The 21,888-nt window shown below is 47.0% G+C and overlaps 1 protein-coding gene across 1 annotated transcript; it reads right to left on the bottom strand.

The window, feature by feature from the left end:
• Window positions 1-7,894: 7,894 nt before the first annotated feature.
• Window positions 7,895-19,610, bottom strand: LOC144175292 (uncharacterized). Its single transcript, XM_077704378.1, has 6 exons — window positions 19,510-19,610; window positions 16,452-16,522; window positions 12,307-12,484; window positions 11,870-11,890; window positions 9,557-9,718; window positions 7,895-7,971 (listed from the first exon to the last, which is right to left on the bottom strand). The coding sequence occupies exons 3-6, from the start codon at window positions 12,482-12,484 to the stop codon at window positions 7,895-7,897; spliced, it is 438 nt and encodes a 145-aa protein (XP_077560504.1). The 5' UTR covers window positions 16,452-16,522; window positions 19,510-19,610.
• Between the last annotated feature and the right edge of the window lie 2,278 nt (window positions 19,611-21,888).

The raw sequence follows: 21,888 nt of genomic DNA, 5'->3' as shown, positions 1-21,888 counted from the left end.
CACTTAAATAAATAGGGGGCGCGCGCGCGTGGCACTCTGGAAAAATTCGTGTAAAAAAAAGAAAAGAAAACGGACGCTTTATTGGTCCCTTCAGTATGCAGATCTTGTTCCTGTTCCTGCTATTCGAGAGTAGCTAGCACTACTCGTTTCCTAGAATGCCCGTTGTATTCGGGTCTCTAACACTGGTTGGTTGCTTGTAAAGGCTTAAAATCAGACAGTCAAGAGAAGGTTTAAAATCAGACAGACAAGATCAGACAGTAAACGAGGCAATATCGGGCTTCGCTAGTGCGCGCTAGCTTCTTGATGAATAACAGCAGTTGTTCGAGATTTCGGTTAATACAACTAACCTCTTTTTTTTTTTTTTTTACTGGCAAGCCTCTTTTCGTTCGTGCATTTTAAGCAGCGTTATCTGCTTGAAATGTACATGGTCTGTGACCTGGTCGGGGCTTAGGTGGCGTTATGCATGAGAACCTAATTCTGGCTGGCGCATTGATTCGCGGTCCCCGTTGCAGGCTTCAGCCACCGAAATACAACTGTCAAACACAATGTTGTTTTACGATTCGGCATCCTACTAAAAAACCAAAGAATCAATCGCAAAAAGGTGATTATAAAAAATCTGCCATTCCTTCCTAAAAAAGTTGAAAGACGTGCAAAAGTGGCGATTTTTTGCGCACTAAAAACACATTCACGAACAATCTAAATGTATACCGGTACGGGATTTATGAGATTCATACTATTGTACTCCTGCTTCATGATCGATGCATGTATCTTATACAGAACCGTTCCTTTTTCGCGATTTCAACTGACAGTTTTAACACAACAGGAGTTCACGCTTGTAGAGTCGTGTAATTGTATCTGTGTCGTGTAATTGTCGTGTAATTTGTATCGGGGTACTTTTGCGTTAGAAGAGTTAGAACCGCTTTCTGAAATCACAGGGTGTCGAACCGGAAATTTTTCGGGTTCGGTTCGGGTTCAGTTCCAGAGCACCATGCCGTTCCGGTTCGAACCGGTTCGAACCGGTTCAAACGGTTCAAACGGGTTCGAAGAAAAAAAGCAGACGTGTTTTTTCCTGTTAATTTTTGTGCTCGTTTTTCGTTTCCTTATCAAGTAGGCATAAAACAAAGTGATAATGAAAGTTTCTTTATCTAAGTATTTGGTCTTCGCCAAACTAAAGCGACCCTGCAACATTTTTTTTTAACTTTTTGCTAAATCTTGAGTGCTTGCAGAAAGTAGTCAACCAACACATTAGATTATGGGGTCGCAATGTGCCTCAGCCAAAAATTACTGCTCTCTCCTCGTCAGATAACATAGAAACTTGCCCAAAATATCTTTCTCTCCTTCCCGGTCTTCGCGTTCTTCGACCGCTGAATGACGTCATTACAGCGGTGTAGCGGCTGTTTGCCGGCTTTCCTCAAGTTGCAGAATAGAACGCATTTGATAGCCTCTTAAAAAAAGCCACAAAAGCGAAGCAGAAACGGAAGGTGTATCCGCAGCGACGAGCAAATCACGCACTGTTTCTCTGTGCTGGCAATAGCTATAGTTTTCGCAATGCGTCCAGATGCGAAGAAGAGTGAAAGTGTTAATCGAAAGTGTTGATTTATTTATTTACTGTTATTTATTTATTTATTTATTTATTTATTTATTTATTTATTTATTTATTTATTTATTTATTTATTTATTTATTTATTTATTTATTTATTTATTTATTTATTTATTTATTGTTGGGTTTAATGCGCCGACGCAACGCCGACGACGATGCGCGCCATAGTGGAGGGCTCCGGATAAATTTCGACCACCTGGGGATCTTTACGTGCGCCGAAATTTCGGACACACGGAGGTTTTCGCTTTTCGCTCCCATCAGAAAAGCGGCCGCCGCGGCCAGGAATCTAAACCACGTCTGTGTGCTCAGCAGCGCAACGCCTAGCCACTGAGCCACCGCGGCGAGTTTATCTAAAGTATTGAAGAGCTCCTTTACTGTACCTGCAAAATGTTTTGTGACGAGTATGTGGCGCCGACTGCCAAGCGTGGCAGGTGGCATTTCGAGAAATTTCCTTCTGCTCATCTTTTATCTGCTAACAGAGCTGCTAGAAAGAAAGAATGGCTATAAAGACTCATTGGACGGCGTGTATAGGACGGCATTGGATAGGGAACCACCGGAGATAGGAACTTGCTAATGGCCCTTCAGCGACCGGTGACGGCAATTGGGCTCTAGGAAAGATGATAGCCAAGTGAAGTCACAAGCAGCAGTAATGATCACTTGTAGAGAGAGAGAGAGTAAGAGAGAGAGAGAGAGAGAGAGAGAGAGAGAGAGAGAGAGAGAGAGAGAGAGAGAGAGAGAGAGAGAGAGAGAGAGAGAGAGAGAGAGAGAGAGAGAGAGAGAGAGAGTGAAGTATAATTCAATCGAGGCAAAGTTTCAGAGAGGCGTCCTCATTCGAAGGGCCCGAATCGACAGCCGTTTCCATCAACAGCAACTGATCTTCCAGGTCGGAGCTGGCAATGGCTGTTTCCCAATTCTCTATGGAAACGTGGAAGTTGGATGGATCTACGGCACACTTGTCGCAGCCGCCTTCTGTGTGTATGAGGTTCCCAGGCTCTCCACAGAAGCAACGAAATGGAGAGAGTTGTGTTCCGTCAAAGACGTGAAGTCTCGTGTTGTGTGGGAAGGTGTATGCCCACAGGGTGCGGAGTAATCTTTCCTGGTTAATCGGTAGCGATTTGTGCAGGGAGGAATACGTTCTATGGAAGAGGCCATAGTGCTGAGTAACTTCCTGGTCTGTGACTTCAGGATGCATGCGCTCGCGCCGGACTTCATCAGCGCTGGCTAAGCGAGTCAAATCTCGACCCACGAGGTTGGTGATCTTGTTTGCCGGGGATGCCAGTATGAGCTAGTGCCCATACAATCGTGACTGGTCTCGTTGGTGGTCTCTGATTGATCATCGGAAGTGTTGTAACATACAATCGACCATTGGCAAAGTTGGGCCACGCCTACTAAGAGTCTGTTATGAGAGTTTTGGCGCCGCTTTGGCTAAGCGCACGTGCTATCGCCGCTTCCTCAGCTTAGAAGGGGCTGTGTTCGGGGGTTCATATGCTACACCTGTGGGAGGCTGCAGAACGGTAACACAAAGAAAGAGAAAGTATTGAAGAATGCTATCGGGCGTCTCTTGCATCAAACCAGTTGATCATTCCTTCCTTTTTTTCTTACAGTTCAGTTTCTTTCCAACTGTCTCCCCTCATATATACACACGTTTTGAAAACCCTTTGATGAATATAAAATATGCATTAGGCAATTAGTTATTACTTTATTGCGAAATGTCAATTTTAATATAGCAACAACATAATAGCGCAATACGGGCATAAAGGTAAACCTTTTATAGCATTCAGGCGGTCGTCACATAACTCTTCGGCTACTTTGTGCGTGCAAAAATTTTCTGATTGGTCGAGAAGGAGAAATCTGCAAAATTTCCAAATGCCAAGGACCCTAAAGATATCATGTTCGGTCCAACCGTCGAATCCGCCTTAACTGACCCGCTAATTTCTTTAATCCAAATTAATCAACACACCAGTCCAACTAATTCACATTGTCTCATTCACTCACCTAACTAATTCACCCCAGTATACCCGCTAACCCGCACTAATCGACTTCAATCCATCCGTCTCTTAAGTTTAAGGTTGAGCAGATTCAAGATAACATGAAAATGCTATCAAATATACTTTAAAACTGGAAATTAGGATCCCCCAATTTTTTATATCTCATGTTCCCTTAGAGCAGTAACCAAAAGACACAACGGCACTGTATACAAGAAAAAGTGACGTTAATTTTGAGAACTGCGAGTGTTTGTGTCTCAGTGCTGTTTGTATATAACTGCCCATTCAAACTAGAATAAATGGAAGATATGGATTTATTGTTGATGGTGTCCCTGAAGGCCTTCACAAGCGGACAGGGGATGCATGCGAATTAACAACACATTGAAAACTTTACACGATTTTAAACACCATGTAGATAGAAACCATGAAGAAAATTCCATGATATGTTGCCTCGTCATATGCGTTATAACTTAAGTTATGCTAAATGTAAAAGATAATTGGGAGAGATGGGAAATACCTAACGCAAACTGATAGTATATACAGACAACTTTACATTAAATTGAGGGTAATAATTAGAAGAGAACATGATGGGCCTTGAGAACTGCAGACTACGCAAAATATTTCATGGTTCTGTCTGGCGAGTGGCAAAATATCTTCAGACGCAAGGTAAGGTACCGAGATGGAAAACTAGAAATCACATTTTTGAGGCCCCGGAACCGGTTCGGAACGGTTCGGGTTCTGTTCCAAAATGGCGGAAAAGATACGGTTCCGGTTCAGTTCCGGTTCCGGGCAAAACTTCGGGTTTGGCTCCAGTTTTTATAAAGACCAGAGAGAGAGAGAGAGAGAGAGAGAGAGAGAGAGAGAGAACATTTAATAGAAAAGAATGACCAATGGTCACTATGGGCGAAAGGAATGTGGAGGGAGGGTAAGAGAAAATAAGTGCTGGTCGTTCTCAAAAACTCAATAACTGGGCCAGTTCTTGGAACCTGCAATTCATGGGCTAGTTCGTGGTGATCGCAATAGGGTTTGTGCACGTTCGCCAGTTCGTTGAATGTACGGTGCCTGGCGAAAGCTGGGCACCACCAAACTAGGTGTGTGAGGTCTGATGGAGTGGTGGTACGGCAGTAAGGACATCGAGGGGGCAGGTGAGGGGTAAGACCAAGCTTACACCGATATCTTGAAAGTTATTGATTGTAGGGTTTAACGCGCCGACGCAACGCAGGCGATGAGGCGTGCCGTAGTGGAGGGCTCCGGTTTGATTTTGACCACCTGGGGATCATTAACGTGCGCCGAAATCTCGCACACACGGATGTTTTTTTGCTTTTTGCCTCTATCAGAAAAGCAGCTGCCGCGGCCGGGAATCGAACACTCGTCCTCGGTCACCCTTAAAGGTCGACTTAACCTCTCAACACAAAATCATTGCTAGGAATACACCTTTCCATGAGTAATTTAAGATGCCAAATCAAAATATGAAGGCCCTAATACATCTTTTAGATGGAAAGCATCTCTTGCTCTCGGCTCCGTCGTCCGTCGTCCGTCGTCCGTCGTCCGTCGTCCGTCCATCCACCGGCCCAGGAAGACACCGGCAACACTGCCGCTCCAGGAGCCCTTAAAGGGGAAGCGTGCTTGTCTTGTGCCGGCCCAGGAAGACACCGGCAACACTGTCGCTCCAGGAGCCATAGAAGGGACCGGGCGTTCAGCAAGCCGAGCATGCGCCGTGGGGTTGTGGACGGTGCAACAACAACGACAAGGGAGGGGACATAGCCCTGACCATGAGATGCTTCGCATCTAAAACTCTTTGAGTCAGCTCTGCACAAAGTTCTTGCTGCCTGCGTCAAGAACGTTCTGATACCAATTCAGCACGGCTTTTTCTCAGGTCGATCGACGGTTACAAATCTTGCAAGCTTTATGAAACAGGCTTCAGCTGCAGTTTGTGAAAACGGCCAGTTGGACGTCATTTACTTTGACCTCAGTAAGGCGTTTGATGTGGGGAACCATCAATTATTAATTAACAACCTTACTGCGTCTGGTGTAAACGCAATCCTTGAAGCCTTGTTGTCCAACTATCTCCTTGACCGGTCCTTTTACGTAGATGTAAACAACAAAAAGTCTGGTGTTTACACTGCAGCAAGTGGTGTACCTCAACGTTCAGTGCTGGGCCCACTATTGTTTTCTATCTTTATCAACGATGTGTCAACAGTATTAACAAAATCTTCATTTCTTCTCTATGCTGATGATGTCAAACTATTTAGGCACATTAGCGGTGTTCAGGACTGCTGTGCCTTTCAGAGGGATGTGTCGGAATTATCGGTCTGGTGCAGCAAAAACTGTCTAATTTTGAACCCCGCTAAAACAATGGTTATCACGTACAGCCGGAAAAGCCATCGTCTACTGTTTTCCTACAGCATTGAGGGAGCTCCTCTGTAAATGGTTGAGGATATTGGGGACCTTGAGGTTCTTTTCGACAGTACCCTCTCTTTTTCTCCTCATATTAGGCTCATCACCCGGAGAGCGCTCCGAGGCCTTGGAAATGTGTGTCGGATTACAAAGAAATTCTCTTCTCCAGATCCATTTCTAATGTTATACAATGCAATATGCATCCCTCAGTTAGAATATGCTTCTGTTGCCTGGAACGGCCTCTCCAAATCTAGTAGTGAATCAATAGAACGTGTGCAGAAGACGCTTTTATCCATATTGAAGCACCGTCATCACAATCACAGTCCTCGTCCTGATTCTGACTTGCCCATTGTTCCTTCTATCCCTTCCTTGAACTGCAGACATATGCGTGAAGATCTTAAATTTCTTCACAAAATTGTTCATGGTGACCTTTCTTGCACAGACTTGCTTAGCTGTTTAGAGTTTAGTGTTCCACAAAGGCCCACCAGGTCGCACCACCCGTTCTTGACCGCTGCGCTCAACTGGTATCATTCTCTTTTGCGCAGAATACAAAATTCTTACAACCGCTTCTTTGAACGCCTAGACATCTTTCAAAGTTCCTTGAAAATTTACCGTACTGCACTGTTCAATGCAGTATGTTAGACATCTATGATGTCTCTGTCGTTCATTTCTTCTGGATTGCTGGAATTTAGTTTCTCCGCGGTTCTGTTTTTAACCAACTGATGGTTGCCTATTCTTGAAACTGTTTCCTGTGATTTGTTCATCTTATCATTTGTCTCTATACTCTTGCCGTTGTATTTAAACTTTGTTGCTCTGCGGTCTTTACGACTGCGGTGTTGTGCGGTCTTTACAACATGCAGATCTGCGTGCTGTAAAAAAAGAGACGCCTTTGTGGCTCGAGCCACAAAGGCGTCTTTTTTTTTCTATTTTACCTGTACCCACCTTTCACTCCACCTGTGTTTTATTTATGACATTTTCACTACTTCTATTTGTGTGTGTTTCGTAGCTTGTTTGTTTCTTCCAATATGTTTCTTGTGTTTTGTTTTTATGTAACTATCCGTGCGCCAGCACTCAGGCCTTTGGCTGTTCCTGGGCACGTAAATAAACATGATTGATTGATTCATTCATTCATTTTTAAAGTAATTTTTCATTTTCCTTCACAAACCAACGCGACTAATTAATCAATCAATTAACCGAATAAAGCTTGCCGATTAATCGGGTTAAAATGTTTAATCGACGTCCAGTCCTAGTGGCAAGTTGTGCATCGGGTGTGAACGGGCGACGCCTGGCATAGGACCAAACCAGGTGGACAAAGACCGAAGGATCCTTGGTATGGTAATAATGGCATTTTCTGGGCAGTTTCTTTTTCGACGTGTCGTATTACTGTGCACGCACGCGTCACCGAAGAACGAGCAGAGTGCGTCTCCGGAGCTCAGACATTCAGATTCCCAAGAGCCTAACGCAACGAGCGGCTAAGGTCGCCGACAAGCTTCCGCTGTCAGAGTCTTCGGAAATAAAGTCTCTTTTTCTCTCTCTCTCTCTCTCTCTCTCTCTCTCTCTCTCTCTCTCTCTCTCTCTCTCTCTCTCTCTCTCTCTCTCTCTCTCTCTCTCTCTGCCTGCCTGCCTGATCCATCCATCCATCCATCCATCCATCCATCCATCCATCCATCCATCCATCTATCCATCCGTCCGTCCATCCATCCATCCATCCGTCCATCCATCCGTCCATCCATCCATCCATCCATCCGTCCGTCCATCCGGTACAACGTGGAAAAGGGGACACGGAAAGTCGCTGGACAGAAATTTTTAATAAACACGGAAAGAAATTTTACGGACACGGAAAGGAATTTTGATGAGCAATGAACTGAAGCGGCCAAAGAAATTGAGATGGGTCATGGTCGCCGGCGCATCTTCACTGGCGATTGCAGCAGGATGTTTTGGCCTGCCCGATGGGACGCGCCTTCGGAGCTGGCCGCAAGCAGAAGTCCCCTGCACGGCACACGTATGAGAAACTGGTCACGGGTGAGTCCCCGGCGTTGGTCAGGGGGGCTGAGCACCACGGCCCGAAGAAGTTTACGCCCGGGCTCTGGGACTGGATGGAGCGCCACGTCATCAGTAATAGGTGCTCCCGAAGCGGTGGCGATGCTCTGGAGGCCTGGAGGCGGATGCTGAAATGACATATCATTCTCGCTTTGACCGAAGTTCACTCTTTTATCAATATCTACCATAAAGTTTGCCTAATATGCTTAAGACAGCATACAGAATACAGCTCGGCATATTGCTGGCAATTGGGTTCGGTGATTGCGCAGAATTTTGGTGTTCGAAAACTCAGACATATGCGTGTATACTTGCATAGGGTCCTCCGTTTCTGGGTTAAACCCTATAATACCGGCGTAACCCTCCTCCTAACCCTCTCCCCCTCCCCCCGTCCTGGATCGTTGTTTGTAAAAATTCCTATGCCAAATTTCTCCCCGAAAGTACCGCGTAAGATGCGGTACATCTGCGACAGCCAAACATATAATTTCGGCGTGCCTGTTTGACTAGATTCTTTGTCACAAATTTCTGGTTTCTCTGGGCCATTAAGGTTGCGGCAGTGCCGCGGATAGTTTGACCCCTTCGACTTCCATCCGGAAGGACTGAAGCCGTGGGCCGTACTCGTGCTCCACCCAACGTCCCCCCCCCCCCCCCCCCCTTTCCCAGCTCTCCTCCCTTCCCCAACCCTTTCCATCGCATGGCGCAAACGGAAAACCATGTGGAATAAACGTTTCAAAACAAAACTGAGGCGCTTTTAGACCCAGAAGGGGCCGTAGTCTGAAGCAAAATTAGCCTTGAAAGTGAAACAGGGGTGGGAGGCAATAAGTTTAGCGGCAATTTTAAAACATGGGCAAAAATACGCCTCACTAAATTCTGGTGACTCCAACGACGGCCCGCGTAAGCTTGCTTGGACGTGGGTTTCACCTCAGCATGCATTAAACGTTATGGTTTACGGTGTCACGTGGCATACAAAGTCCTTAAGAAGAACTTGCTGCTGGGCGAGTTGGTGGGAACTTTGCGACATGGTTGAAGCGCTAAAAAATAGACGAACACAAGAAAGGTTACAAGACGGGCGCTCCTGTCCTCTCAATAACGGTCCTGTCACGGTCCTTTCAATTACGGGCGCGTGGACTCGGACATGTAGGTTACATTAAAGTTTACATTGTTGCTTCGAAGTTAGCTTTAGCGGCAGAGTGCCATGAGAGTGTTGTGGACACGGTGACTCGAGTCAACGCAGGCTGGTAAGTCGGGGGTCTCAGGGTTCTCTATTGACGGACTACACAGACTAACGAAATCTCAGTGATATCTGAACGCAGACTCGCGTTAATAGCTGGCAACTAAACGTCATCAACACTTTCGAACAAAGAATATCGCAGGCACTGGTGGCAAAAAAGAAATGGCTTACAGGCACTCAGGCCGTTTGGTTCAAAAGAAGGAGGCTTAGAAACGAACACAACAGCCCTTTTGCACGCATGCACGCACGCACGCACGCACGCACGCACGCACGCGCACACACACACACTTGTCTGTGGTCGCACACCTTGGTTCCCGCCCGTGCAGAGCGCATCATGGCGCGACTGGTCTCCCGGCGGAGCACTGACGACCCTGGCACCAGCTCCGCTGCCGTATCCCTGCAACCGCTCCAGCTGGTCGCGCAGTTCCTCGATACACTGGCGCATCTTGGCGCGCTCCCGCTCTGCTCCTGCGCTCACGCCACAGGGGTGGCAGGCGGGCACCAATGCGTCTAACGACACTCCCAGCACCCACGTTACGACGGAGCCAATCCCTCTCTAGGAGAATACAGTATTTGCACGGTTCTAACGATACAAACGGACACAAAACTCTAATCCCTCAAAACCGAAACCACCGACTGGAAACCGAAACGAAGCGGCTGAATGAATGATGGACGCTTCGTTTAAACGCAAAGTAATCATCTTGGCGGAAACGTATGTTCGTGATGGGCGAAATTAAAGGGACCACATTTTCAAGTGCTAAGCTTCATGGAAGGGCCCTGGCTGCCCACAGCATGTTCCAATTTATGTTCAATTAAATGTTTCGTGCAACTTTGAGGCGTGTCTTAACGTTGTTATTTTGTGTGGGCAGTAAAATCAGCGCCAAGGTGTTTTTGGTGTTTGCAGGTGCTGAATTATACTGCGCGTTATAACCTGGGGTGCGTTAGAATCGTGAAAATACGGTAGCAACGGCCTAGCCCTCGACACAGCCCCATGCACGCAGTCCCGCATAGTGAGATTCTGTGTGTGATCGGTAGTTCTCAGGGAGCTGAACGCAGTTATGTCGGGACCCTTTGACAACACTGTTGGGTCCATGTGTATATATTTTTTGTTTAAACAAATAAAGTCTTCAACTTCAACTTCAATATCCCTGCACGTTGCCATCAAGACGCGAGTGGGCATCTCTTAAAAAAAAAAAAAAAAACAGGCTATCTTAACCATACTACCGAAAATCAGGCAGCACGGAATGTGTGGATCAGTATTAACCAATGCGGCCAGATGCACATACTGTATTTTCGCGCGTATAACCCACACCAAAGATGCGAAAATTCCAGGGGGGAAGTAGAGGTGCGGATTATACGCGAGGCATTTTTCTTGGTGCAGCTTCTCCGCACTGCGCGTTGGGTCATGATGCCCCTGCAGCACTAATAGCGACTAAGCCACTGTTATCCCATTGACAGTGCCTATTTTGCACACACAGCTCAACAAATACCAACCTGGAACAATGTATGCGGCAAGTCATCTAGTTACGTTGTCAGCAAAGTAAGTTCTTTTGCATAAACAAATGTGTAATGTTGCTTGAGTAGTAGCTTTGGTCCATCCTTTTATGTATAAAATATGCGGGGAATACACGGGGATATATTTTTTTATTCGTCGACGGAAAGTGTGGGTGCGGGTTATATGCAGGGGCGGGTTATACGCGCGAAAATGCGGCATTCATGTGTTCAGTTGTGTGGCTTAGCGGTGCTATGGCCATGGACAACGTCACCCGGCCGCGGAATACGCGGCTCCTGGCGCCATTTCGATACAGCGTCTTTTTGCCATTTATTGGCAACATTGTCAAGAGAGGGGAGAAACTTTATTTAAGAGTCGTTCGTTGCGAATTCCACACTGGACGGAGGTGGTCAATTTCGCTAGCGCTTTCATTTCTGAGCCCACTGCTCTTTGGAGTGGAAATAAACAAGTTGAAATTGAAATTATTGCCACGAGATCCATGTCAGTGGCACTACTGTAACAAATGGAACGTGGCAACCACCTTTATTTGTGTTCATGCTGTTATCTGGCCTTCTTTGGACACATTTATTCATACGGGACTGTTCTCGGAACAACCAACCAAAGGTACATTTTTAAAATTAAAGACAAGTCATATTGTCGCGTATATACTTGTATCTTGCCTCAAATGTGCTCGATGTTTGTTTCGCTCCAAATAACGTTGACATATGTATAAGCTGCGCAACCAGTGGCAGTAGCTGAGAAAGTTGTTTTTTTCTGTATATAGGAGTGTATTTACCGGCCAAGCAAAACACGGTGATGAGGGAAGAATAGATCGTCAAGCCTCGTCCCCGTGGAAGTGTTTCCTTCGGCTATACGTATGTTGCTGTGCCGAGCACTTAGTCGCTTCAGAAAAGCGGCTAGGACGCGTGATCAGACCGCAAATATTTGTTTGGGAGCCCAATAGCGCACTTGAGGCCTTTAAGAAGTTAGTCATCGAAATGTTCGCGCATTTTGAAAAACACAAAAAGAATTCACCCGCTTGGAATGCGACCTTGCAGGCGTCCCACCCCATCACTCACTCCAGTCACCCGTCCACTTGCGTACGCGTCTGGCGCTGCATCACTTACCCTGCAGGTGCTCCTTCAGTACTGAAAGAGAAAAGTGCGGGTGTGCTTGAACGTCCTGCAGCGTTACTCGTGAAAAGTGAAGAGAACAGCTAAAGGGTATGCCTCCGATGTTTAGAGCCAGGAATACATCCCACAAATTCATGCTGCACGACAGAAAATACAACAGATTTGCACCCCGGAAATGTGGCGGATCCACAGGCGACGAGTTAATGGGAGTGGTGGTGCCCCCGCTTTCCAAAGGCCTTCTGGACTAGCCCTGCTAAGCCTACAGTCATGCTTTTCAATCTTTTCCTTTTCTGGTCATGCCCTGAGTAATCCCCCTTTGGCCTTGTGCCCTCGATCGCGCCGCCAAGAGGTCCGTCTAGATCCGCCTCGTAAACCAGCTGACCACAGACCAAATCCAGATGTGCGCGGTCATCCTTGCAGGCGTGGCCCACCTCTGCACTCCTTGGTGGTCCTGTCGACGGCCTGCTCGAGCTGCGCGGTCCTCTGGCGGCTCCGTTCCAGCGCGGCTTCCAGGCAGGCGCCCTGCTGCCCCATCTGGTACGACCAGAAGGACAGCGCCCGGTTGCACGCGTCCATGATCGTGTCTGGGTTGTGGCCAGCCAACACCATCTGCGTGCGCGCGCGCCCAATGGAGTTCTGAGCATTCATGCACAGCCAATCGTATGAAATATTGCCATACCGCGGCTACAACTAAAAGCTAAACTGCTCGAGAAGTTTTCTCAGTTGAAGAAGGCTCTGTCCTTGTACGAGGCACAAACCAGGACGAATCTTACGGGAGAGCTAAGAGAGAGAGAGAAAAAAAAATTTAATGAGCGACTGGGGTTAGGGAAGCGTGGTGGCCGGCGATTGGAGGTCGGCGGCGACGGTGGCAGCTCGTTCCTCCAAGGCGATCTGAACGCCTGGGTCGGAGCTACCCAGCGCACCCTCCCATTGCGGATTGGAAGGACAGGCCGACAGAGAGTGGGGAAGTGTGGCGCGCTCTCCACATGCGGGGCAATGAGGTGAGGGGTAGAGGGAAGGGTGGATGTGAAGGAGCACCGCCCTGGAGGGAAAGGAATGAACCTGCAGAAATCACCAGGTACGCGCTTGCTCATGGCTGAGCTGGGGATGCGCCGGGGGGCATTTTCGATGGGCGAGGCGGTAGGGGGTGAGTAGGTCATGATACGTAATTAGGCGGTCTCTGGCTGATCGGGCCCCGTGGTAAGGAACTAGGCTGCCTCCCGCTCGGATTGTGAATCCTCGAGCCGCGACATGGGCCTCCTCAATCCCCCCGAGTCCTGAGTGCGCCGGGATCCATAGCAGTTCTGCCGGGGAAGTTGGAGGATTTTGAGCAATAATTTTGAGTGGCAGTGGCGAAATGAGACCACGGGCAAAATTTGAACGGCCGTCTTTGAATCAGAGATCACGATCGTGGGGGTCGTCCTTTGTGACAGGGCGAGCGCGATTGCCGCCGGCAGGGCAAGGGGTGAGAACTGTAAGGGAGCATAACGGGAGGTCGTCCGTCTGATTCACGATGGCCAGAGCATAAGCATCGTGGTGACGGTATTCTGCCGCGTCCAGGAAGAAGATATCCGGTCTCACAGGCCCGCGTCGCTGAAGAGCCTGCGCTCGTTGCGTTCTGCGACCCGCATGATACACAGGGTGCATGTTGCGTGGTACAGGACGGAAGACAAGTCGAGCGTGAATAGCGTGAGGAATAGGGGATTTATGAACGGGCAAAGTATGGGAACGAATCCCGAGTCGGTCTAGTATGGGCAGACCGGTTGAGGTAGTGGATAAGCGTGTTATTTATCCTGCCAAGTGCACCTCCACAAGCTCCTCGGCATTATTATAGATACCCAAACGGTCTATAATCTGGCAGTGGAAGAGTACAGGGGTATCTGAAGTGCCGCTTTGCAGGCTTTTCTGATGAGGCAATTGATTTTCTGAAAATCAGCAGCACTGACATGAAGGTAGGAGAGGGAGTATGTTATTCTGCTGATCACGAACACTCTTAAAAAAAAGGTCGGAGCATTCACTAATGGAATACTAACAAGTTACTTGTCCCAGTATACACTAGGTACTTAGTAACTGGAGGTAGTAAATGTAGCACTTGTCAAAATTACTAACCTAAGCAGGCAGTAAGCACCACTACCCCCACTAGTAAAGTCCCAGCGATAGCACTTTTCTGAGCTACATGCGTTTACTAACTGGCCATGCACAACCTAGTTATAAGCACGACCTTAATCTAGTGCTACCACTTCCTACACTCAGTTAATTTACTAACCATGCCGTTGTTAGTGCCAGATCCTACGTACAAAACCGCGGGGTAGTAAGGTTCATAAGGAGTTAGTAAATACGGCCGTTACTACCTTTTTACGACCTTTTTTATTAAGAGTGAAGGCCTGAATGAGTCGCAATCTCTCACTCTCACACAACCCATGCCGACGGTTGGCAATCCTTTTTATGAGACCAGTTGTTTGGACAACATGCTTAGTTAACTGGGTGACAAATTGTGTATTGGTTCCATTCCGTTGTATAAGGAGCCCAAAAACTTTTATCACGGGAGAGCTAAGGTTCCATACATATCTCTAGCGTTGTTCGTTTTCGGGTCTTACATCGGGGGTAAAAATCGGGTGCTAGTTTTCGAACTAATAATTGGGGAGAAATCGGGATTTTTTTGTAAAACCATTCTGAAATTCGGGTATTTTCGGGTTAAATCTACAAATGTACCAAGTAGTATACTCAGTTTATTTTAGAGGGTATCGCGAGCTTTTTAACTCTAAAGCATAAAGTTAGTGCTTATTTCAATCTAGTAAACGGAGGGACATCAAGGTTTTCTAGAAAATTATCTCCGAAATTTCGCATTTGTTAGGAATTGAGTGAGCTTGATTGATTGATTGTGGGGTTTAACGCGCCGACGCAACGCAGGCGATGAGGCGCGCCGTAGTGGAGGGCTCCGGATTAATTTTGACCACCTGGGGATCTTTATCGTGCGCCGAAATCTCGTACACGCGGGCGTTTTTGCTTTTCGCCTCCATCAGAAAAGCGGCCGCCGCGGCCGGGAATCGAACCCGCGACCTTGTGCTCAGCTGCGCAACGCCTTAGCCACTGAGCCACCGCGGCGGGTAAATGAGTGAGCTATGATTAGAGTAAAGTACATTCATAACTTCTAAGAAATGAAACATTTTATTCACGAAAAGCTGATCACCGATTTTTCGCTCATTTTTGTATACATACATTATGATCTCCTTGCGCAACATGTCGATCTTCATTCGAGACCTGTCCGATCGGTGAACGTATCTCAACTGAGAGAAAGTTCTCTTGACATAACATCTTCCATGAGCTAGGCTCAACAATGCCAGTGCAGCATTTTCTAGCCTGAGCTAACGAGCGGTAGAGTCATGCCAACACTCATTGAGCCTCGGAAGCTGTGTTTGTGGGGCTTGCTTGCAGCAAGTATATTGGTTGAGAACGGCAGACCGTCAGCGCATGGCTGTGCAGATCGCTACTTTGCAAAGGTCCTTTCGGGGAGGCATCGGGTTTAACTCGAATCTTGAGAAGCATGTTCGGGGTGTTACAATCGGCTAAAATCGGGCTTTACCCGAAAACGAACAACTCTACATATCTCTGACCAGCTCTCCTTTCCGTTTGGCCCAATCCCCCCTTTCCGGCTCCTGGTACCTCTTGTGTTAACAAAAGACTTTCACTTACAAGTATTCAAAAGTATACCTATGAAATTCACTGGTATGCCTCCAGAGGATCCGCGTGTCCTTGAAGCGCGAGCATAGCAGCAAAGGGTGCCCGTCAATGCCAGTGTGCCTCAGGTGACGTAAATGAGCTGAAAGACGCAACCCCGCTAGGCAGGGAAATCCGCCATCGTCTACGTCAACTCCCCGAATACATGGCAGCAGGAACGAGCAGCGACACGACGCGTAGGAAACAGATCGAAGCCACTGGAAAGTGCCAGGCGGAAGCTGATAGGCAAGCGGCAAGAGGACGCAGTTCATCGAGAACGCAGGGCGGAGGCAAAGCGTCGCAGGCTCTCAATTGGACATTGATGCTTTCGCATTCAGAACCCCGAAGAAGTGCTTATAGGTGCCTTCTGACCGGTCTCGGGCCACGAGTCATGGGCAATTACACAGCATTGTGGTTGTAGTCGTTACTTTTAGTGCGGGTGTGTCGGGACGGGTTTGGGAAGGGTTTGCGTCTTTCGCGTTGGAGCAGCGCCACCTAGATGTTGGAGAAATTTCGCTTGTGATGCCATACCGACCCGGCCTAGCCGACCACCCAGCTGCTTGCGCCCATCGATTTGACATTATCCTCGAATGTGCCTGCAGTTGCGAGTGTGCTGATCAGTGCATGTCATAGCTAACGACCACAAAGCCGTGGGCGCCACCATTACTTGCAATGATGAGGGACGCTCCATGTGATGAGATTCCAGAAAAGATGCGAGTGCAGCGGAAATCGAAGAATCGGAAGCAGGAGTCTAGTGACTGGAACGCAGCGATTCGACCCGCCATCGTGATTTTCGGTGCAAAATGTTCTATTAGGGAAGGCACGCAGGCTTAAATTGCGCGTGCAGCTGCTTTCTCACCGCTCGGAAGTGTTCCGGTGGATCCAGGTCGACACGCACGAGGTCATACTTTCCCGGCAGCTGGACTCCGCCTGGTGGGCGAAGGCATGTTCATCATCATCGACACCATCAGCCTATTTATGCCCACGGCAGGCCGAAGGCCTCTCCCATAACCCTTAATCACTCGTGTCGTTCCAGCCAGGTCACTTATTTGTCATCGAATCGTCTTATTCTTCCCACCCATCGAGTTTATGGTCTTTCCCTGCTCCTACTCCAACCTCTCGCTAACCACTCTGTTACACTTGTGGTCTATCGCATTAGTATATGTGCAGCTCAAGTCAAGACAGGAGCGATTAAACAAATGTCGACAGAGCAACGCGATTTCTTCTTCGATCAAGGAAAGAGCTGTTCTGAACTAACCTTGCGTTCAGAACACCCACCCATGTCCAGCATTGGCTACCGACTTGTGGATATCACCAGTTCCTCGCGGTAACCGCGGTACACTCAAAAACACTATATGCTCCTGTGGTAGCAGCAGTAGGTGATTCGAGTTATATTCAGGGGAGTTTGAATTTGGGCTCGTAGAACAACTATGGCTTTGTGCTCTGTGAATCTTTGTTGTATATACTATGGAAGGAGAAATCACGTTCACAATGTGCCAACATAAAACCAGTCACTCAATTTAAAGCTTTTTTTGCCGCCTGGAGTTCCGCATTGAAGACTAATTAACGATAATTCATCTGCAGACAAGCTGTTCGTTCATACAACATAACACGAACCAGGACATTTAAATGCGTCAGCCCGATAGCTATCGCTGTCCCTAAAGGATGCAATTAAATATCCTCTCATCGCGGCGCCATATTTATGCCAAGCGACGTCGCAGCAAGCATTATTTCATCATTTGCCACCACTGAGGTCGCGAACAACTCGGGCATCCGCCTCGCACTATATATAAAACCGACACCGAAAGAATATTTCACGCCACTGTCAGCGCTTAATTACTGTACCCCAGGTGCATCTTCGTGGAATTTGTGATTGACCACTGGTCTCAACTTCAAGGAAGGCCTCTAACCGAGTCCCGTTGATCCGCAGGGCCCGGAGAGCGGGCCACTGCTACAGTGTCCTACAGTTACAACTTAAGAACGGCAACGATGATGATGATGATGATGATGATTCCTATTGGTTTCCCCTTTGAAGCGGGGTGATGACATGTCATCTTACCAAAAAGGACTAATATAACCATGTTTTACACTCTTGGTTTAATGCTAGCGCTGCTTAGGGCAGGCACTAAAGCTTATTAGGCCCGAAATACTTTCTTTTCCCTGTTACAGGTGGTAACTGTCCTAGGCAATATTCCCCTCTCTGCTTTTCGTCCACCAGCATTCTAATCTTCTTTTCGTCCCCTCGACAGCCTTGAAGTTAACTTCCTCTCTGATACCCTTAAATCCTAGGGCTTCTGAAAGCCCAATATTCCCTTCATGTAGATTTGGATGGATACCCTCACATTCTAACACTATGTGCCGCATAGTTTCTGTTTCTTCTCCGCAGACCACACATACCCCATCATTTTGTGAATACTTCCTCACAAAACTCTTAGTTCGCAGGCAACCTGCTCTAGCCTCAAAAAGCAAAGCACTGCCCTGGGAATTATCGTAGAAATTTTCCTTTTTGATGTTCAATTTCTCAGCCCTGTACATCTCTAACGACGTTTTAGCTTCCATTTTTTCCCTCCATTTATTCGTTTCAATCTGCCTTGCCTCTTTTTTGGTTACCTTGGCTGTTTTGGATTCCCCACTGTTCTTTCCGTATTTCATCGTTAGCCTTCTAGTCTTTCTTAACCACTGCGTGTCCACGCTTTTCACGTATAGGTACCTAAAAACCTTAGCTGCCCACCTTCGTTGATCCATTGCCCTCAACCTCATCTCAAAGCATATTTTACTCTGAGCTTCTCTAACTTCAAACGACGCCCAGCCCATATCTCCCTGAACTGCTTCGTTAGTTGTTTTTCCATGCGCGCCTAAGGCCATGCCTAAGCCATGGCCATGCCTAAGGCCTAAGGCCATGCGTGCCTAAGGAACGGAAGTTGCCACTGTGCCTCATCACTGCACCCGGATGTTACACTGCGCGGCGCAAGTAGTGCGTTACGGGGATATTTTGAACATATGGCACGTGCCGTTTTCGTGATTTTTTGGACTTAATATGCTTATAAACTACTGCAGCGAAGAGAAACAAACTACGTGAGTCGTGAGAAAAGGCAGACGATATCACGCATTCATAGCAATCTCCTTTAAAAACGCGCGCACCCGTTGACATCCGGGTCCGTCGCTTAGGCGGAGTGATACATGCGCTATTGCTGTTGTTAACTATACCACTGTCCCGCTGGATTCGCCGATGCCGCTCCTGCTGAACCGCTACCTTCCTAACACCATCCCGCGCGGCAAGAACATTTGCAGCCCTCAAATCGATTTGGGGAGTGCCGACTTGCGTGTGCGTGCGTGCGTGCGAAGAGGGTGAATGGATCGGAGAAAGTGGAGGATGAGGAGGTGAAGCGAATTCAGTTCGTCAACTCACATATGTCACACAACCGGTATCGCACTGCTAGCGCAGACGACACCGCATCCGTCGGAATGATCGCCCCAAGATGACCGAGCATAAAGATACCGTCATGCGCGAAGTGCACGCGCGTGCGTTAACTCTCCTGTCGCAGCAGTTCTTCACTGCCCCTACTTGACGTGCACTGGAGGTAGGGCAGGGACCCCTACAGCGGCCAAGTAATAGAAGTAGCCTCAACCCATTAATTACCAACCATCACCAATGCAATGCTAATCGCATTTACTTAGACAACCGTACCACAGGGGAGGGGTTCTCCCTCGTTTTTTTCTTTTTCTTCTACACCAACTGCCGTCGGCAATCATGGACGAACAGCCTTCAGACAAACTTTGTTTGGCCTTTCCGTTCCCAGCGCAACATGCAGACCAGGCTTACGTACCTGCGCGTACTGCTTCGTATACCGCGGTTGCGATTCAATGCGGCGATGGCCGATACGGGAAAACAAAACAGAGCAAAAAGGCGTACTTACAGGCTGGACAGACGGGACGAGAGGTCAGCTCGCGAGACGCGTCTTCCTCGCAAAACACATCTGCGAACAGCTGCTAAGGAAGCACTTATGTCAGACGCTTTGCTTAATTATCCGTTCAATCTTTGGACAGCTGTAGGACGATCATGCTGCACTTGACCGGTTTGAGATTGGCCTGTTGTAGGAATTATAGAAACACTGTGATAAAAAGAAACAATGGCAAATCCGGCTTTTCTCGTTTATCATAAAATTGGCTATACTTTTTCATCCTTCCGCATAGCCCCTTCCCTATCCCCCCCAATCTTCATCCTACGTTATGTCCCTATATGCATTGGATGAGACTACGCTATACCACTGCTGTTAATGTGTGGTATCGAAAGCCTTTAAAACGCATCTTGGGCGCTGCGATTGACCCAAGCCTCTCAAACGAGATAGAGATGAGGAAACGCAAAGCAAAACAAAATGCAGCAAGGAAATGCGAATTGTTAATGTTCCGACACTCATGCTTACAAGTACAGGTTGATTAGATAGTAGCTTACCATAATCTTCCCTCGTTACTGGGAGGCAGTGCCAACCGAATGGAATTCATCCACCATGCAGTCACCACAAAAAGGATACGAGAGCAGGAAGTAACCTGAAAAAGAAAAAAAAAAGAAAACTCAGTGTTGAGTTCTCTTTAGAAGGGGTTGGTGAGATTGAAGAATGTGACGACAGGTGTTCAACATTTTATACGGACGCAAACGCACGCACACATGTAGTACGCGTTTGCACCTGTAGGAATGACGGAACACGGCGGACCAAGATCGTGCTCCCTAGGGACAGCGGCGTACGGCCCACTCGGCTCTACTGTCTACTTCAGCCAGCTCTGTACTAAAGGCGAAACGGTCCGCCGCCGCTCCCCCACCCCCCGAGACGCCAGCTGCTGCTGCTCTGTTCCTTGCATCAAGAAAAACGGTTGTACTTAATAGATGGAAAGACTGAAACCGTTTATTCGGAAATTTTGAAAATCGCTGTGCAACTTTATAATTGGGATTTTTTGTCTAGCTTCGTTGGTTCGGAAGCTTGCCAATTAAAATTGACTAATTATCTAATTTAAAAAATACAAAAAATAGCTTGACACACAACAGAGAAAAGTGAGCAACAAGCATTTGGTCGCGTTGTCTTAAAGTGCAGCATATTTTTTAACTCTCATCCTCTCTCTCTCTCTCTCTCTCTCTCTCTCTATATATATATATATATATATATATATATATATATATATATATATATATATATATGCAAAGTAAGAAACCTCGGCAAAAGCAACAGCGGATAAACCCTCCGCTGTTGCTGTTACAGAGGTTCCTTACTTTGTGTTCACCACGCCTTCGGCCCCATCGCCACAGCATGCCAGTTATATATATATATATATATATATATATATATATATATATATATATATATATATATATATATATATATATATATATATATATATATATATATATATATATCAGTGTGTCGAACCGACAAAAATACTTGTTCCGTTACGGTTCTGGTTCAGGCGAAATCATTTCGTTCCGGTTCAGTTCCGGTTCGACAAAATCACGTATACTCAACCGGTTCGCGAACCGGTTCGGGAGCTTGAACAGGTCCGCGAACCGGTTCGATGAGATGAATTATCACTGAAATTAGGAAAAACATTTAGTGGTTTAAAACGGCAGTCAAATCAAAATACAAACAAAAATTCAAAATGCTGCTGTTCCCCAAGGGCAGTGGCGCGATTGCAAAGCAAACTTTAAACAATTACGAGGTATTAGAAAAACAAACAAGTGGCGACGATTTGCAACCTACTTTGTTGCCCAGACTTTATGTTCTCCTAGTGACTACTCATAAAGCCAGCGCCAAGAGATATGGCGGTGAGATATATTTTCTGCCCTTTCCTTTTTTGTTGAAATCACAATCGTCGCTATAGAATCGCCCATCACGCTAACCTTGAAGCCTTAAATTTAGGCCTGCGTACTGGCGCGTTCAAATACCAGCGCTTAATACCAATGGCGCACATTTTTTTTTATATTTGTAACAAAACAGAAAAATCCTACAACAGGCACATAAATACTACCAATGAATTAGATTATTTGGTCACCCTGAATAATTTGTTAGCTGTCACCTTATCGAATGTGTCAGCCACACTTTTGTTAAAAGTAAGCTTTAGTTAACGCTCAGTCACTGCATTATTGCTGTGACCACTGCGATTCCTTTTGCGATAGCTATACCGGATGTGTGCATTACAATCAGTATGTAATCGTACCGCCTGACCCCCGGTCATGGTTCCGTGTGCTACATTGCGGAATCTTAAAACAGATTATGCTGTTACAAAATGAAAGGGAAATTTGACGCGCG

The sequence above is a fragment of the Haemaphysalis longicornis genome, unplaced genomic scaffold (assembly GCF_048455015.1).
Source record: "Haemaphysalis longicornis isolate Haplotype H1 unplaced genomic scaffold, Haemaphysalis longicornis Haplotype H1 scaffold_3, whole genome shotgun sequence".
NCBI classification, from domain to species: Eukaryota; Metazoa; Arthropoda; class Arachnida; order Ixodida; family Ixodidae; genus Haemaphysalis; species Haemaphysalis longicornis.
The sequence above is the reverse complement of the archived record's forward strand: the minus strand, read 5'-3'. Positions and strand labels throughout refer to the sequence as shown.

Coding starts and splice junctions, on each gene's coding strand:
- LOC144175292 (XM_077704378.1), bottom strand. CDS start 12,484: ATGGTGTTGGCTGGCCACAACCCAGACACGATCATGGACGCGTGCAAC. Junction 11,891..12,306: donor GACCACCAAGGAGTGCAGAG/GTGGGCCACGCC, acceptor TTTCTCTTTCAG/TACTGAAGGAGCACCTGCAG. Junction 9,719..11,869: donor ACTGAAGGAGCACCTGCAGG/GTAAGTGATGCA, acceptor GCGTGAGCGCAG/GAGCAGAGCGGGAGCGCGCC.